This window comes from Carettochelys insculpta, chromosome 6 (genome assembly GCF_033958435.1).
Source record: "Carettochelys insculpta isolate YL-2023 chromosome 6, ASM3395843v1, whole genome shotgun sequence".
NCBI lineage: Eukaryota > Metazoa > Chordata > Testudines > Carettochelyidae > Carettochelys > Carettochelys insculpta.
This window is the reverse complement of record NC_134142.1, coordinates 69,770,804-69,788,399: the sequence shown is the minus strand read 5'-3', so window position 1 is coordinate 69,788,399 and position 17,596 is coordinate 69,770,804. Positions and strand designations below refer to the sequence as shown.

General features: G+C 45.7%; 2 protein-coding genes across 2 annotated transcripts in view; one reads left to right on the top strand and one right to left on the bottom strand.

Moving 5' to 3' along the window:
* Positions 1 to 2,110: 2,110 nt before the first annotated feature.
* Positions 2,111 to 17,596, bottom strand: part of PLEKHH1 (pleckstrin homology, MyTH4 and FERM domain containing H1) — an 84,953-nt gene continuing 69,467 nt past the window's right edge. Inside the window, exons 24-28 of the mRNA XM_074997210.1 lie at positions 12,860 to 13,002; positions 9,329 to 9,458; positions 6,290 to 6,376; positions 5,130 to 5,276; positions 2,111 to 4,954 (exon numbers count right to left, since the gene is read on the bottom strand). Of these exons, the coding sequence (XP_074853311.1) occupies positions 4,760 to 4,954; positions 5,130 to 5,276; positions 6,290 to 6,376; positions 9,329 to 9,458; positions 12,860 to 13,002 (702 nt within the window). The 3' untranslated portion in view covers positions 2,111 to 4,759. The remainder of the gene's footprint in view (positions 4,955 to 5,129; positions 5,277 to 6,289; positions 6,377 to 9,328; positions 9,459 to 12,859; positions 13,003 to 17,596) is intronic.
* The window catches only part of TMEM229B (transmembrane protein 229B), a 193,545-nt gene continuing 190,871 nt past the window's right edge, over positions 14,923 to 17,596 (top strand). The window contains exon 1 of the mRNA XM_074997208.1: positions 14,923 to 15,058. The gene's annotated coding sequence lies outside the window, so the exon portion shown is untranslated. The remainder of the gene's footprint in view (positions 15,059 to 17,596) is intronic.

The window sequence follows — 17,596 nt, the reverse complement described above, 5'->3', positions numbered from 1 at the left end:
CCTTGACGATCTGAAGGACATGTCAAGTGGATCGTTAGGAGTCTAAGGCCCACACATAATTTACATAAAAATGGAGCACATTGCAGGTAGTAGCATAATGTGAAAGCTTAGTGTGTCAGCATGCTATGTGCCAGCAGCTCGGAGGGCATTGGCTCTGAAAATTTTCCATTTTCAGTTTAGAAATACATGCCTTCCTATTACATGTGAATTAACTGTTAGCACTGAGTGTTGCCAACCTTCCCAAGATGGACACCCTTGCTATAAATGGCAGCTGGTCAGGCGAGTTGGCAACACAATTAAGTCAAGAGCTCTGAGTTCTACTACTTAATTCTGAGAGGCCTTGTTGAGGTCACTCAATCTTTCTGTGCTTTAGTTTCACTCATATTTTAATTTCACTCATAGTTTAATTTGTGTCTTAATTACTGAAGTCACACCTGGAGCTGTGCAAACTTCAAAAGCTAAATCCTGCCCTGGTGTAAGCAGGTTGCACTCCACTGAGCTTGGTGAAGTTATACTCTTTAAGACTGGTGCTCTGACCCCAAGCACAATTTGAGTTTGGCCTTTTAAGAGGGGGAGGCCAGGAGGGATCGTTTGGTGGCCCTGGCACTAGGGGAATTACATGACTAGCAGGACTATGTAAGAAGCACCTGTGGCTCAGTAAGAGAGGGGACTGAAGGTATGAGGTGGGACAGTTTCTGCTTGGTAGGAGGCCTTGGGACATATCCAGGTCACCTGGTAGAAAAGATCAGGGGAAAAGATTTGAGAGAGGTCGAGGGACAGGATAGAAAAAGACTTAAGGAGAGGCATTGCCAGAAGTAGCCTGGGCAAAACAGTGCAGAAGGATGTTGAGGAGCATTGATATTCAGTTGGGGGTGGGGGCAGGCTGGGACTCTAAGTGAAAGTGGGAGAAAGTCCCTTGTTTAGGGTTCTGTGCCAGTAGGGGAAGTAGGCTGTTGAGCCCAGGAAGATGAGGACCTGTAGCCCAGTGACAGTGAAGGTATTTTGTAGCCCTGTGAGGGGGGAAACTACCTATTCTGGAGAGTGCTGGAAGATTGTTTTTAATGCCAAAAGTGGTGGACTTCATTTGGCATAGCTGGAGGCCAAAATCACTCCGTGACAGCCCGCCCCGCAAGCACTGAGAGCTGGAGTACCACTGGAGAAAAAGAGTAGATCAGAATGGGAAGGTTGAAACCTAGGTAAATAAGGTCATCTTTCTAAAATACCTGCTTCTGTCCAGGCTGATTTTAGCTCTTAAAAGGTTAAATCACAATTTGACATCAAATTGCTGGAGAAAGGCTGATTATGACATAATGAAGCAAACACAGCTGGAGTCACTGACAACTGCAGTTTTATTAAGAACAACAACAAAATCTCACAGTATCTCACAGCCTTTTACCTGCAGCACAGCAGTTAGGCTTTTGTTATTCAGTGTCTCGTCTTGCACTTTAGAACATGTCCAGTCATTGCCAAGAGTGTTGATGAAAATAAAATCTATACCAAGGAATCAAAAAATAGTTAAGCTATCTACACAGTTTTTTTATATTCAGGAAAGATATAAATAAGAGGGATATGGTGGCATTCACCAAAGTAGGATAGTCTCTGAAAAGCTCAAGTATTGGTGAATACTCACTAAAGGATCAACATGCCATGCTGTCACGTTTAAAGTGCAGTTATGGGCTGAAAAAAATGACAGAAAAAATGGCCCCATTCTTAGTCAACATTGCTCTTCCCGTGTGTCTGTGAATCAGAGTGTTACTGTAACAGGTGTCACTCCCATAGGGCCTTGTGCATCATTAACACAAGTGACAGCTCAGTTTGGACCGAAGAACCTTTACTGCAGGTGATAATGCAGAAGGCCAGCTGGATTGCAGTGCAGGAAATTGGGGAAGAAAACCTCATTTGACTCATATTGGCACATTTATACTGGGATTACAGAGCGTGAATAAATACCACAGACCACAGTGTCAAGATATGTAGTCACTTTTCGGACTGTATCTGCCACTTTTAAAAGGCTAAAAAAAATCAAAACTTTGTCAAAATTATTCTTTGGCTCAGAAAGCTCATCTCAACAATCTGATAGAAAACACTCCCTCCCACCCCACCCCGCACATTCAAACTGGGTAAATTACAATATGTGCAAATCAAGCTTCTCAGATTTATCAGCTCCAGCCTGCTGGTTCTGGTGCACAAACTTTCACCAGCCCACTAGCTTTTGTATATCATAGAGCCCTAAAAGGATTCTGTCGAGGAACTGCTTACAATTACACAAGGTAACTTCCTTGGGTCTGTGCTCTTCGGTATTTATGCCTAAGCTTATTGGACGCTTGAAACTGAAACCTGTTTTCTTTTTTGTAATGCACTCGTATATGTGGGCTTGTTGTCATAAGGTTGCTTGTAGAGAGCTGGGTGGTTTGCAGGATTGCTGATGGGCAGTAGGTTATGTGCATTATTTTGTTATTGGCAGTTTGCTCATTATGAATGGAAGAACCCATTTGTAATTATAGAATTGCTTATGGGGTCTGGATTCTTTTTATGGGATGCCCAGGATAGCTAGGCAGTGTGAACTAGTTATAGAATTGTTTGTAGGTGCAGGAGAGGTGATAATTTAATTTTTAAAGTTTTTTTAGAAAGCTAGAAAATTGAGTGCAGTATAAAAACCTACGTAGGTAGATTGATGTGTCTTTGGAAGAATAATTTAAGAAATCTGTGTGAAACCTCTAAAACAAAAGTCACATTTTGTCCCTCCCAACTTTGACAGAGTCCCTTTGGGAGTGGTGAAACAGGACTAGTTAGCATGACCTGAAGGAAAGTATTTAGGAATATATATTGGCTAGCCACTTCACCTTACCTTACTGGTATGGTAGAAGCTGGGACTTGGAAATAACTACACCTATGAAATTAGCATGATCTAGTTCTTTCAAAAACAAAAAAACACTATACCAGTTGTTGGAAGACATTAAAATACAAAACTCATTTGCCTTCCCTTCCCAATTCATAGAAATCTATGTGAAGTAATGTTGCACAGTAGCAAACACACCCTGAAATACATAGAATATAGTGGCTGACACCAAGAGTCTTTGAAAGCACAGGTCTGGCAGGGGCCTGCACATGATCAACTCAGCTCCATGGTGGAGACCTGGCTTTGTGCCCATTTTACAGAGCAGCAGGGCACCCCATGGTAATTCAGTCCCACAGACGTAAGGACCTCGTTAGAAAGCTAAGTCCTATTCAGTCTTTGCTAAATCCTCAAAATGCAGAGATGTTGCCACATTTCTGCCCGGTCCTTTCTTCTAAACCAGTATTAACTTCTCCTTTACTCTCCTTTTTCTCTGTAACGTGCTCTTCAAAGGCAGACGGACATTTCTCTCCTTGTTGGCTGAGTTTCTCTTCCATCTAGTTAACTTTATTTTTTACCCTTTCCAGATCTTTCTGAAACCACAGGTCCATACAGGCTGTGGGCTGCATCTGCTTTTAAATCTGACAACAAGTCACACTTGAGGCGTGAGCACAATTGTGAGGTTAAGCTCATTTGTAGTAGTATAAAATATTGTAGGTCACACAAAAAAGACTGGTTCATTTAGCTCTTGTTTTAGGCTTGTCAATAGTGAATTTAAATACCACCAACAATTCGTTGGGACATGGAGGACCTTCACCACCAGAGTGCAGGGTTAGTGTTGTACCTAAACTATATGATAGTCATTGTAAAACTCTTATTCTTTACACTCTGGTAGTTGTCCTGTGTTGGTGCAGGTATTTTTCTGATTCACAGATATAGAACTTGTCGTACTGAGCATCAGTGCTCCCTGTAAACTGAGCGCTTGGGCAGCAGCTGCCCAGGAGAGATTCAGGTGCTGCCCAGTTGATGAGCAGAGTGCCCACAGCATGCTGCATGTGTTTGTATTGGTGGTTCATGGCCACACACATGCTGGTGCCCATAAAAAATTTATTCCACCCATGGATGGAAAAAACATTCGAGGGAACTCTACTGGCCGTATTCAGTAAGAAGTATCCTCGCGCAAGGCTCATGCCACAGTTCTCATCACTGTGTGTTACGACTGAAACACACAAAAGGCAAAGTCCTGTGTCCAACTTGCTGACAGTCTCATTCAGGGGAATGACAGGTGAGTTAATAATTCAAAAGTGAGGTGGGTCAGACAGGCTCTATCTATGAGGAGGCAAATGGTGAAGATTACTGAAATGGATATGTTGAGGACGCAAGAGAGTTCAAAGGGAATGGTGACCTGAGACAAGGCGCCAAGCACAGAATGGGAAGGGACATGCTTGAAAAAGCAGCATGAACATGAGGTGCATGTAGAGTTGCCAACCTTCCAAGATTGGCCTGGAGTCTCCAGGAATTAAGGATAAATCTTTAATTAAACCTTGCATCGTGTGATGGAAACCCGCAAGAATATGTCTGATGAAAATTGGCAACTCTACATGGGAGGAGTGCAAAAGCAAGTCAAGGGATTCAGAGGGAGTGGTGCGATTGGAACAGCAAGGAAGGAAGGTGGCTTTAGCTACAATGTTTAGGATAGCATGTAGCAGAGAGAAGAAATATGGACAGGCCCTCAAATCTAATATTTAGAAAAGGAAAGCTATTACTTCTAAACATACTTCATACCACACTAAGGAGAGAGAAATGTAGTTTGCATTATGTAGGGTAAACAAATAGCAAAATCATGACAGTCCTCAACTCAAAATTGTGTGGCTTGCAAAAAAAAAGAATTCACAGAAGCCCAAAAGCACTGAGAACAAGCCCTCAGAGCAGTGTAGGCCCTTTAGTGGTACGAGGCACAGAAGGAAAGAAACACTGGTTTTGAGTCTCCCAGAGCTTTTTAGTTGGCATTGTGTTCAGTGGTGAGATGATGCTCAGAGACGGAGGTGAGGGAGACAGGAGGGGTGTCAGTGCAGAGTAATTAATGTAGCTGACAATTAGAAGAGTCACCTCCACAATCTGTTGGAGAAAGAAAATTATTAAAGGTATATCAGTTAGCAGGAAAATGTGCTTTGGTTTCTGGTACTCAGCTGCAGAGAAACTGAGCACAGCAATGCATTAAAGGCCCAGCTAGTTTTAATATATAGTTTTTGTGCTCCCGTAGGACCCATTTTGCTGCTTGTTTTATACCCACCTTTGGAGGTGCCATTGTGAAAAGTAGTTTTTCAGTGCTATTTTTCCCAGAACTCTTATCCTTCCCCTGACTGACTACAATCATGAAGTCATCACGACAGCCTCCAAAAGTCAGCACAGATGCGTACGCGTAAGATAGCTTTAAGTGCTGCGGACAACGGAGAGAAAGCTGAATCAGCAACTAGATTCTTTTAAAAGGAAAAAAGTCTCCCCAAAGAGTGCTCATCATTTGCCTAAACAACATCAGATTCCCAGCAGTGAAAACTGCTGTAAGCAGCTCTGCTGCTCTGAATAAAATGTAGACATACTGTTTATAGTCCAAATTTATTACCCTTTGGGGTCTGACTGTATTGACCACTCAGATATTAAAGTTAAGTATCTCAATGTAAGCTTGATTCTGTTAGGCTGTTCTTAGGTTTCCCTTCAAGCTCAGTGCCTAGCAGCTCTGAGAGAAGCAGGTCAAATGTTTTACTATCCTGGTAGTAATTAACAAATTGAATCTGCCACTCTGACTCAGCAGCATCATTCCTGTATCTTTGTGCAGGGTTCAAATACAGAAAGGCCATGGCTACACTAGCACCCCCCTTTCGAAAGGGGGATGGCTAATGAGACACTTCGGCAGATGCTAACGAGGCGCTGCATGCATATGCAGCACCTCATTAGCATAACGGCAGCCATGTGTGCTTCAAAAGTGCCGCTTTCTAAATGCATGCTGCCAGTGTAGAGGCGGGCTTTTTGAAAGGACCCCCCAGATTTTGAAAGCCCCTTCTTCCCAAAACCAAATGGGAAGAAAGGGCTTTCGCAGTCTGGGGGTCCTGTCAAAAGTCCGCTGTCTACACTGGCAATGTGCATTTCAAAAGGGGCACTTTCAAAACGCATGTGGCCACCATTATGCTAATGAGGTGCTGCGTATGTATGACAGCGCCTCGTTAGCATCTGCCGAAGTGGCTTATTAGCCTCCCCCTTTTGAAAGGGGGGTGCTAGCATAACCACAGCCAAAATGTTTTCCATCTCTAACTTACGTGTATCAAATCGTGGACCCATTTCAAGTCAATAGAGGTTTACCACTGATTTTAGTAGGTCCAGGATTTTATTTAATGCGTCTAGATTGTGGGAATGTGTGTGATGGTTATGTTTCTGAATCAAAATGTTTCACAATACCATAGTGTTGTAATCCAGTATGCTAATGCCATCTTCATTCACAGCTATCCAAACAGGACAGTCTTCCAAGGGAGAAGGCAGGACAGGCTGGGGACATAAGAAATAACTAATTCAGACATTTCTACAGCATCACAAAAATAAGATTTGTACCGTATTTTAGAGGTATTGAGGACAAGCTGGGAGGGATAGGTGGGGACTGAGGTTCCTGTACATTAGCTAGCCTGACTGAATTATTTAATTTGTACTAGCTACTTTTTCGTTGCCCATCTTGTAAAATTGATCCCAATAATTTATATAACCCTGTTCATAAGAATTCATAAGCTCTTGGTTTTAAAATCTGTTTTCTTTGAAAAATTAAACTAAGTCAGCATACTAACAACTGAATGTAATGCTGGTCCAAGGCTGCAGTTTGACAGCTATAGTCCTCTATTCAGGTTCTTATGTTGCATCCATCACAACAGGGTTTGAGGCTGACCTCCTTTGTTCTTCCACAGAGCAGGTACTCTGTGGGCAGCAGCAATGCTGGTGTCCCCACACTCTTCTGCCAGGGTACTTCAGTTCTGTCCCCAAGTTACAAAGTACTGCAGCTCAGTGTCCTAGGCTGACATTGCCAAGAGGCCAGTTAATGCCAGTTGTGGTGATACTCCAAGAAGTAGACTCAGATTGCCAATGCATTTTACATGGGCTATCAGAAAGGAATGGTCACTGTCAAACAAGGCTATCTCTGAACTAGTGATTCAGATGAGAAAAGCCCTCTAGGCCAGTTCCCTGAGCCATCCAGTGTCCCCATATTCATTTTGTGTGTACAGTATTTATAACATGCCAGAAATATTGCGAGGGGTAGCAAACCTATCTCCATCAGAATTCCAGCCAGAAGGACAGTGGTGTTAGCAATTAATTGTGTGTGTGACCACTTGAAGATGTGCTGTTACTGAGTCATGACATGGACTGAGGTCTATTCCGGGGACTAGAGGTTCCTGAGAAGGAAATTCCATGCTCTAAATTAAACCACTCTAAGAACTAACTGGAAATGATTTGACATGGATCATGCTCATGTAAAGGTTTTTAATCTCATCAGAATGTCTGTTTTATCAAAAACATGTCATTGTTTGCTAAACACGGGATACTGTGAGCATTATTGTTATGGCTAATACCACTGATTTCTCGTGTGACTCTGTGCAGTGTTATTGTTTTGGTTAATACATAGTTCTGGCACTGTAGCCATCACAAAGGTATCAAATAGCTTCTTCTTCACACTCTGGATGGAATTATTGTATCTTCTGCTTTTCAACCCCACTGACTCCAAATCCTTTTTTTTTTATTTTTATTGGTGACAGCCACTCAGTTTTTAAGGAAGTCTTCATGCTTTCTGAACTTGAAGGAGACTTCCAGTTCAACTGCACAGAAGGACTGTACTTTTAGGATTTTATTTCAGGAAGTCATCTAATTTGACCTCAAAGCAAGAGACCAAAAGGTCACGACTACTGTATATAATTAAGGGCATACTACACGATGGGGACTGTACTGGCATAGTCTGTTGGCCTGGGGAGTTTTCAGTCAGTATAGGAACGTCACCTCCCTGAACAAAATTAGCTGTGATGACGGAAGCCCTCTTACACAGAGCTAGCTGTGTCTCAACAGAGTGTTATGTTGGCACGGCTATGTCAGTCAGGGCTGTGGGGTTTTTGCATGCTCCTAACCAATGCAGCTATGCTGATATAACTTTTCTGTGTAGACCTGGCCTTAGGGTATGTCTACACTGCAGTTAGGAGCTGTGATTGCAGCACATGTAGATGTAACACAACCTAGCTCACTAAAAATAGCAGAGAAGCTGTGGCAGCACAATCTAATCATCCTAATGTAAGCCTGCCTTCGATCCCGAGTGCATAGTTCATTCTGTCAGCTGTGCTCCTGCATCTTCATTACTATTTTTAGTGAGCCACCTTGATCTGACCTAGCTCAGGTCAACAGTCACACCTCACAATTGCAGTGTAAACATAACTTAAAATGGGAAGAAAGCAATCACATACCACTTTGAAGGCTAACGAAATAACTTATTAGGTGATGAGCTTTGGTGGCACAGACCCGCTTCTTCAGATCATAGCCATACCAGAACAGACGTTGTTCTGGTAAGGCTATGATCGGAAGAAGAGGGTCTGTCCCACGAAAGTTCATCAACTAATAAATTATTTTGTTACCCTTTAAAGTGCTATGTGACTGCTTTTTTGTTTTCATAGAATACAGACTAACACGGCTATCTCTGTTACTATTGATAGGGGAAGGTGTATTAGGAATAAGTCTCTCCATTTAAGAGGGCTGAAACTACTAGAAGCCAGGACTCCTTGGTTCTATTTCTGGCTTTGGTACTGGCATTTAATATTTGGGTAAATTCACTTTCCAATCTGTGCTTCAACTTCTCTTTGTACAGTCAGGACAGTAATACCACTTGCCTTCCTCATATAATAGGAGAATAGGAATTATTGCACAGTGCTGCTATCTGCAGAGCTGAAAAGTCTGTTTTCTCCATTTCTACCAGCTACGGGGTCTGATTTGCTGAGGTTTTTTCCTCCTCCTGTCTCTCCTCCCATCCACTGGCAGTTACTTCAGGAATACTATTTTTAAACCATCTTGTCCCTTGTCATCAAGGGCATAGTATTGATCCAAAAGGACTTGTCTGCAACACAGTTTGCAGCAAGCTGGAATATATATCTGCCCCACACTAGCTTGTTCCATACTCTGTGTCCACGTGGACAAGTTCTGACTCCTAAGAGCTTCAGTGTGTAATTTGTGGCACTCTAGCATCCTCTAATGTCTCTAAAACATATTTGTCTTCTGTAGTCTGGCTAAACAAAGGGGAAACTAAATACAGCTTGGTCAGCTCAACAGAATGGTATGGAAAATGCGGGGCCTCTAAATAACTACCAGTTTCCCGAAGGAAATGAGTTGTTTTAGCAAAGATTATAACAGCAGCTGAGCTGAACAAATTTAACTTGGGGGTAAAGAAACAAAGTACTCTAAAAGGAAGCCACCTCTGATTACCTTAGCAGCAAATAGCTTGGCTCCAAAGAGAGGCCATTTCCGGGCCACCGTCAAATAAATTCTAATGCATTCTAGTGGAGAGCATCCCCGTAGCACCATCCACTTTGTAGCCAGCCTGTCAGCCAGCTGCCTGTGGGAATCCAAGTTACATAATGACATATGCTCTTTCTTGTCTTCAAAGAACTCATAGTAAAAATAACGTTACATTTATACAGTGTTTTTCATGCTGAAGGGCTGGAAGAGTCTCAAACTACTGCAGGCAGAGCTGGTACCACTGCCTGTTATTTAGGTTGCCCAGCACATCCTGGCTATGTCTACACTAGAGGGTTTTGGCAACAAAACTGGTGTTTTGTTGACAGAACTCAGGAAGTGTCCAGATTCCCAAGATATTCTGTTGACAGTAAATTACAAGAATGCAGCAATTTTGTTGACAGCTGTATCCCACTCCCTAATAGGCATAACACTTCTGTCAACAGAGATCTGTCAAGAGCCCGTCTGGATGTTCTGGTGGGACCTCTCTTGACAGATCGGGCTTCCAGGACATCAGGCAGCCCTATCTGCACTGCTTCCAGATTGCCGTTTTGCCAGTAGAGTGGCCAGTCTGGCCGCTCTCTGTCGACAGAGCAGATTGCTCTTGTGATCCACTTGGCAGTTTGTCCATGATCTGTTGACGAAAGTTTTGTCGGAACATCTCTTCCAACATAACATCTGTTGACAAATTGCTGTAATCTAGGCATAGCCTCTAAGATAAACTCTTATTCAGTTGTTTAGAAGTTTGTCAGACATTAACCATTTGGGCTGAAGTTTTCCAGGCTCAGCATCTGCCTGATGGTGAATCTTTCTGGAAAACTTTAGCTAAATGGTTCACTCACGTAAAAGTAGTTGGCGGGGGCGGGGTGGAATATGTTCTCTCACACAGGTTAAAAAACATCTGGTAGCCTTTTCTGTTAAAAGATCCAGTGACCCATACTTGGGATCAGGGATTTGAAATTTGGCAATTGAGCAGCATCTGTGTTAGGCTGTGCCTTTTAGCTCCCCTTGAAAATCTACCCCAATTTGGTCAAATCATAAAACACGTGCTCAGGGACTTTCTCAGTTTTAGTTACTAAATGCTCCAAAGATTCCCTCCTCACTGAGCATGCCTGACTAGCTCAGAGCTCCAAGGTGTAACCAGGCTGCATATATGCCATTCTCACAGAGCAAACGAGCATGCTCCAGACCTTCACAGCTCCTATCTGTGACCACAGTGTGCATGTGCTATCCTCAGAGAGTGACTGAGCACATTCTAGGCCAGGACCAGATTTCAGGGTGCTCTGAGTCAGGATGGAGTGAGCACTGAAGATGAGAGCTAGGAGTCTGCTTCTCCTGTCTTCTCAATGACCACCCTAGTTACTGGGCAAAGAGACTTAAGAGCAGGAGCTGGCAGGGGAGATTGAGACCCAGTAAGGGAAACAGACCAGAGGAGGAAGGGACACAGATTCAAAAAGGAGCTGGGGAAGACTGTGATTAGCTGGATAAGGAATCTGGGATTAGAAAGCAGTGTTTGAGGAAGAACAGAACAGGGGGAGGAGAGACAGATCGGATAAGTAGTTGGAGTGCAGGGAGAGAACTAAGACTGGGATGAGGTGGAGGTGTGGGGTGTAAACTGGGTAAGCAGATGGAGCAGGGGGGATGATTGGATGTAGATCCTGAGGATGAGACGGGGAGCCAGATCGCAGGAAGCGTGGGGAATGGGAAAGGAGAGTGGGAGTGGGAGTCAGGGGAGACTGGGATTTGAAGAATGGGGAAACTAGATCTTCCTGTGCAAGGAGGCAGGGCCTACGCTGAGAAGCCTGAAGAGCAGAGACTGGGACAGGGTAGCATGGAATATAGCAAGGAGGACAGAACTGAGATGAGGAGATGGGTGGGGAAAAATAGGACTCGGGTGAGGACAGATTGGAAGAGTTCTAGTATTCTATGATTCTGTGCCCTGCCCCAGGTATAGCCTGGAGCCCCCCTCCCACACCCTGAACTCCTGGGCCCCAGTTCAAAGCCCAGACCCCTCCGCTACACCCCAAACCTCTGCTCCATCCCAGTGAAAGTGGGGGAGGGTGAGCAATGGAGGGAGAAGAGATGGAGTGAGCAGGGTGGGGATTCAGGGACACAGGCAGGGCAGGGGTTTTTGGGTTTGCGTTGATTAACAGTGGGGCCAACAGCCACTGCAGGCATGGGGATGAGATGTGGGGCCAGCTCCATGCCCCAGAAGGGACATGCTCAGGATGGGGCAAGGCCACAGGCAGTTAGCCCTTAGCGTCTCCTGGAGAACAGTGCTGGGCCCTCCCCCGAGCTCTCAAACCCACGTGGATCCACACTTCTGTGGCATTTCAAAGGATTCCAGGGCTCTGGCCACTGCCACTGTTGCACTGGAAATGACCAGGAGCTCCGGGTCCCTTTGAATTGCCAGGTTCCCATGCAATTCCCCTCTTTATCCCTCCCATCGGTGAGCCTAGTGATTACCAGGGCCCTACCCAATTCATGGTCCATTGTGGCCTGTTTTGCAGCCATAGGATTTGAAAATTGTAATTTTATAGTATTGTAACTTTGGGGTCCCGCCCCACAAGGGTGTGGGGATGGGGGGCGGGGGGGGAGATGCAAACCTCTCGTGGGAAAGTTTTGGGAATGCCACTCTCACCTCTCTGCTGCCATCAGAGTCTAGCTCTGAGGGCAGCAACCACAGAACTTCCTGCAATTGCCAAAGGTTCCAAGAGGTGGAAGCAGCTCTGCTTTTCCCTGTGCTGCTAGAAGCACCCCAGCTAGGGGTGCCCTGCTCCTAGTCCTGACCCGCATGGGAGGACTTTGTCACTCGCTGCACAGCTGCAAAAAACTCTGCATCCCCACCCCACACACAGCTGCAGGAACCTCAAGCTGCTGCCCAGGCCCACAGTGTTCAGCGTCAGGGGGTCTGCCCTGCCCCCTATCTCCCCCACAGCAGATTGCAGGGGAGAGACAGGTCCTGTACTTCCCCCATCGAGTCCGAGGTAGGAAGGCCCCTTTGACAGGGCATTTCTAGGTAGAAGGAGACATCAGATTTCACAGGGAGAAGCTTTTTGCACAGTTCATGATGTGTTCTTCAAAGCTGTGAAATTGGTAGGGCCTGAGTAAGTAGCGAGCTGGCAACCCTACTTTGCGACCTTAATAATGTTCTGTTGTTGGTGTCTGTGTAAAATATAAGATTCACTTCACCCACTGCACCACATATCAAAATGTTAGTGAATGTAGCGATTTGGTAGAATCTTATGCCATGCTTGTGCCAGATATGAAGAGGTTCTTTGCTTCCACATCATAATTGTATTGTGATAGTTCCTTGGAGTCCCAGCCAATGACCAGAACCCCACTGTGCAACAGTAGCTGCAAAATCTCATATAGTAGCTATTTCCATATGGTAGCATCTTCTCTCAAGGAAAAAACATCTCTCAGGGCCTTAGTATCATGATCATTTGTCACATCACAATGAGACTTATCTAAATCAAACACGGCCAGACTTAATCTCACCTGAGATACTCAGAGGTAATGTGTTGTTTGTATCGCTTGGGATAGAATTTGTCCAAGACGTGTTGGAGAATATGTTGCATTTTGGACTGTGGGGTACCCCCAGGGCTTGAAGACACTGGTCGATCCAAGTCCCCATATTCCACCTGCAACAGAATGTTAAGGGGTTTCATTTTATAGCACAGTGAAAAGTGACAAATTCTAGCATCAGCATCCTTTCCATAGACAGCAAGTGACTCTCGGGCATAGGCCTGTCCAGGAAACGCGAAGTTACTCACCTCAGAGCAGTAACTGTCATTCTTCGAGGTGTGTGTTCTGTGGTGCTCCACTGTAGGTGGTGGGCTCATCCTGGTGCTGCAGATCGGAGGCTCTTCATAGCTGTATCTAGCCAGTCTGCGCATGCACTCCTGCTGCATCTCTCTGTTTGCACTCTTTTAGTCACGTGTGCGGACTGGCTCAAGCCCATTCTTCAAAACCGCTCCAGAATGTGTGAAGGAGAACAGACAAACAAGGCAGACTCCAAAGTGGAGAGGAGGGTGGGTAGCGGAGCACCCACAGGACACACATCTCAATGAACAGTAGTTACTGCACCAAGGTGAGTAACTTTGCTTTCTTTTTCGAGTGATGTCGTGTGGGTACTCCGTTATAGGTGACCGTGGGGCAGTTCCCCAGTAAATGGAGGAGGGAATAGAAGACAAAAGGAGTCACCATATAAATGGAGCAGAAAGGACTGCTGTGGCTAGCAAAGTATTCACAGCCCATCTGTCTCGGATAGTGTAGTATCCCACGAAAGTATCGTGGGATGACCAGGTAGTCACTCTGCAGGTATCCCTGAGGGATGGTCCCTTAAGGAAGCTGTCAAAATTGGCACAGCTCTCATAGAATGTGCTCATGGTTGCATCGACAGAGGCGTCTGCCTGGAAGAATAGCACTGGGCGATGCAGGCGGTAATGAGATGAGCTATCTGTTGGGATCATGGAGGCTCAACTTTGGAGTGCTCAGCCAATGATATAAACAAGCATACTGTTTTCCAAAATGCTTTGGTCCTGTCTATATAAAAGGCAAGCATCCTGTGAACATCTAGAGTGTGTAGTACTGCTTCCTGTGGTGATGAATGCTGTTTAGGATAAAACACAGGTTCGTTGATGTGAAAGTTGGAGGAGACTTTAGGAACAAAGGCCAGATGGTGTCTAAGGGTTACTCCATCCTTAGTGAAGATTGTATACAGAGGTTCCACCATGAGGGCTGATATTTTGCCGACTCTATGGGCAGATACAATGGCGAGAAGAAAGGTTACCTTCCTGGTAAGTAGCTTGAGGGGATGGTCACCAAGGGTTCAAATGGCGGTCTCATCAATGCCTGTAGAACTAGATTAAGACTCCACAAATGAGGAGTTGGTCTACATGGGGGGTACATATTTATGAGTCCCTTAAGGAATCTCTTAGTAATTGGGTGAGCAAACACTGAGAACCCCTTGATGTGACCCTTAAACACTGCAATTGCCGCAAGGTGCACTCTTAAGGAGGCCAGTGCCAACCCCGAGTCTCTTAAATGCAGAATATAATCCAAGATGGCATTAAGGGAAGACAATGCCAGGTCCACTTGTTGTAGTGAATACCAATTAGCAAAGCTGCACCATTAAAAAGATAAGTAGTTCTAGCAGTTTGCTTCCAGCTGTGTTCTAAGATGTTCCTGACTGTTGCGGAACGGAGGAGCTTGGACTCATTGAACCAGCTAGGAAACAAGCCATAAAATGTAATCTGCAAATCTGAGGATGTTGTAGGAATCCCCACGCCTGTGTCAGTAGGTCCGGTAAGACGGGGGGAGGATACGGAGGGTATGGTGACACCCTCTGCAGTAGTAGGAACCGGTGTTGCCGTGCCCACGCTGGGGCCGCTAGTATCAGGGTATTCCCGTCCATTCTGGCTTTAAGTACCCGGGGTACAAGAACTGCATGGGGAAAGGCATACGAGAGAGGTCCCTTCCACGACCTCAAGAATGCGTCGCCTAATGATCCCTGTCCCACTCACACTCTGGAGCAATAAAGGTGACATTTCCTGTTGTGACAGGTGGCAAAGAAATCAATGAGGGGAGTACCCCGGCATTGGAAGAGGGTGTGGACTACCCTGCTGTGGAATTCCCAATCGTGATCTGGTGCACGGTGTCTGCCCAGAGAGTCTGCAGCGACATTGCTGAGTCCAGGTAAGTGAGATGCCACAAGTGTGATGTTGTTGCAAATGCACCAATTCTATAGTCAACTTGCCTCTGCACAGTGGGAATGTGAGTGGGCCCCTACCTGGCAATTTATATAATACACTGTCCCCGCATTGTCGGTTAATATTTTTACCACTGCTCCTTGAATGTATTGTTGGAAGTGCTGACAGGCCTGGAGAATGGCTCTGAGTTCTAGAAGGCTGATGTGCAGTAAGTAGGCATTCTTGCAGGGATCACCACCCTTGAATCGTAAAAGTGTCCATGTGGGCTCCCCACCCTAAGAGGGAGGCGTCTGCGGCAATAAGCCGGGATAGTTGCGTGGGGTGAAATGGAACCCCAGAAAGAAGGTTCTCCTTGCTCCACCATCAAAGTAAGGACGTGAGGACATGATGTGGGGGGGAGGGACCACTGTGCGGTGAAGGCTGTGGTGGGCAGTGTTGTATACTGTAACCAGCCAGTGTGGTAGTGCATGAAAATGGAGTCTGGCGTGCTGTACCATGAATGTCATTGCTGCCATGTGTCCCATGAGTCTGAGGCATATGACCACTTGTACAGTAGGGCTGCTCATGAGGATCTCCACAAGGTCCTGGATGGTCTAGAACCTGTGGACGGGCAGATATGCTTTTGCCGTGGTCACATTGAGTCGAGCCCCGATGAATTCCAGATTCTCTGTAGGCTGGAAAGTTGACTTTTTCTCATTGATAAGGAAGCCTAGAGAGTGAAAGGCCAACTGTGTGGCACACACCATACATGTGGTCTCCACGGGAGAAGGGCCTTTTACGAGGCAGTCATCAAGATAGGGGAATATCATGACCCCTTGGCGACACAAGTGAGCCGCTACTACTGCCAGGGTTTTGGAGAACACCAAGTCCAAAGGGGAGTACCCTGTACTGGAAATGGTCCTTCCCCACTATGAATCATAGAAACCATCTGTGAGAAGGATGAGTAGTGATATGAAAGTAGGTGTCCTGGAGGTCAAGAGCAGCAAACCAATCACTAAGGTCTAGGATTGGGATGACTGAGGCCAGTGTCACCTTCTTGAACTGTTGCTTGCTCACATACCAGTTCAGCAGGCGTAAGTCTAGTATCGGCCTCCAGCCACCACTTTTCTTTTGCATGAGGAAGTAGTGGGAGTAAAACCCTTTGCCCCGAAGTTGTGGGGAACTTGTTCCACGGCTCCTATAGAGAGGAGCTGACCCATTTCCTCATGTAGCATGCTCTCATGAGAGGAGTCCCTGAAGAGGGATAGGGTAGGTGGTGTGGGACGTGGGACGTTGATGAACGGGATGGCATAGTCTGAGCGAACACTCTCCAGTCCCCATTTGTCAGTGGTGATGGATGCCCATTGGTGTTGAAAAGGGCCTCAACCTGTGATGGAATATTCTGGGAGTCTGTGAGGTGACGGTGGCGACTTTGTTGCTCTCGACCCATGAATCAAATCTGCTGTCTGGCTGACTGAGAGGCTTGGCTACATCCGCCTTGGTTTCTGCACCTTTGCGGCCTCTGCTGGGAACGAGGTTGATTGTAAGGTCTGGATGGTTGAAACAGAGGAGATTTGTAGAAGCGGGCTTCATAACGCATCTGGTAAGGGAGATAGTGTCACCTCTGATAAGGGATGGTATACACTCCCAGAGTGCGCAGCATTGTACAGGAGTCCTTGCTGGAATGAAGGACAGCATCTTTGTTCTCAGCAAATAATTTCTTTTTATCCAAAGGCAGGTCCTGAACTTTTGCTTGCATCTCCTTAGGTATTGCTGTGACTTGTAAGTAAGATGCGTGGCGCATGACTAGTGCTGCGGCTGTGGCTCTCACTGCTGTATCAGCTACATCTCGGGAGAGTTGGACTGCTGTCCTAGTGGTGGTATAGCCTTCCTTCACCACAGGTTTAAAGATACGTCTTTTTGCTTCTTGCAGATACTCTAACAAAGGCATTCATTTAGAGTAGTTATCAAAATTGTGATTCGAGAGCAGGGCCACATAATTTGCTATGAGAAGTAATAATGTGGCCGAGTATGGTTTCCTGCCCAGGATGTCAAGTCTCTTGGCTTTCTTGTCCACTGATGCTCTGCAGAACTGGGGGAGGTGCGCAACCCATGGAGCGCAGTGTTGACCATCAGTTTGATTGTAATAGGAACTCCATCCCCTTGAGGGGAACAAAGTATTTCTTGTCCAGTGTTATTTGTAGGGAGAATGGAGGTGGGGGTTTGCCATATTTAATGAACCGCCTCCAAGATGCCCTCTTCCATGGGTATGGCCACCTTGGAAGACTGAGCCGGTTGCAAGTTCCTAAGCAGTCTGCACTGCTTTTCTGGAACCTTGGTGAGAAGAACTTCGTGGCTGACAGCCACTCTCTTAAATAGCTCATTAAATTGTTTTATGCCATCCATGGACATAACATCTCCTGGGATGAATGCTTCGTCTGGGAACGAGGATGATTGAGCTGGGGGGGACGTTACCAGCTCCTGTTTATTTGCATCTGACACTAGTGTCATCTCCGCCTGCGGCCTCTGAGGTGATGGGGACCAT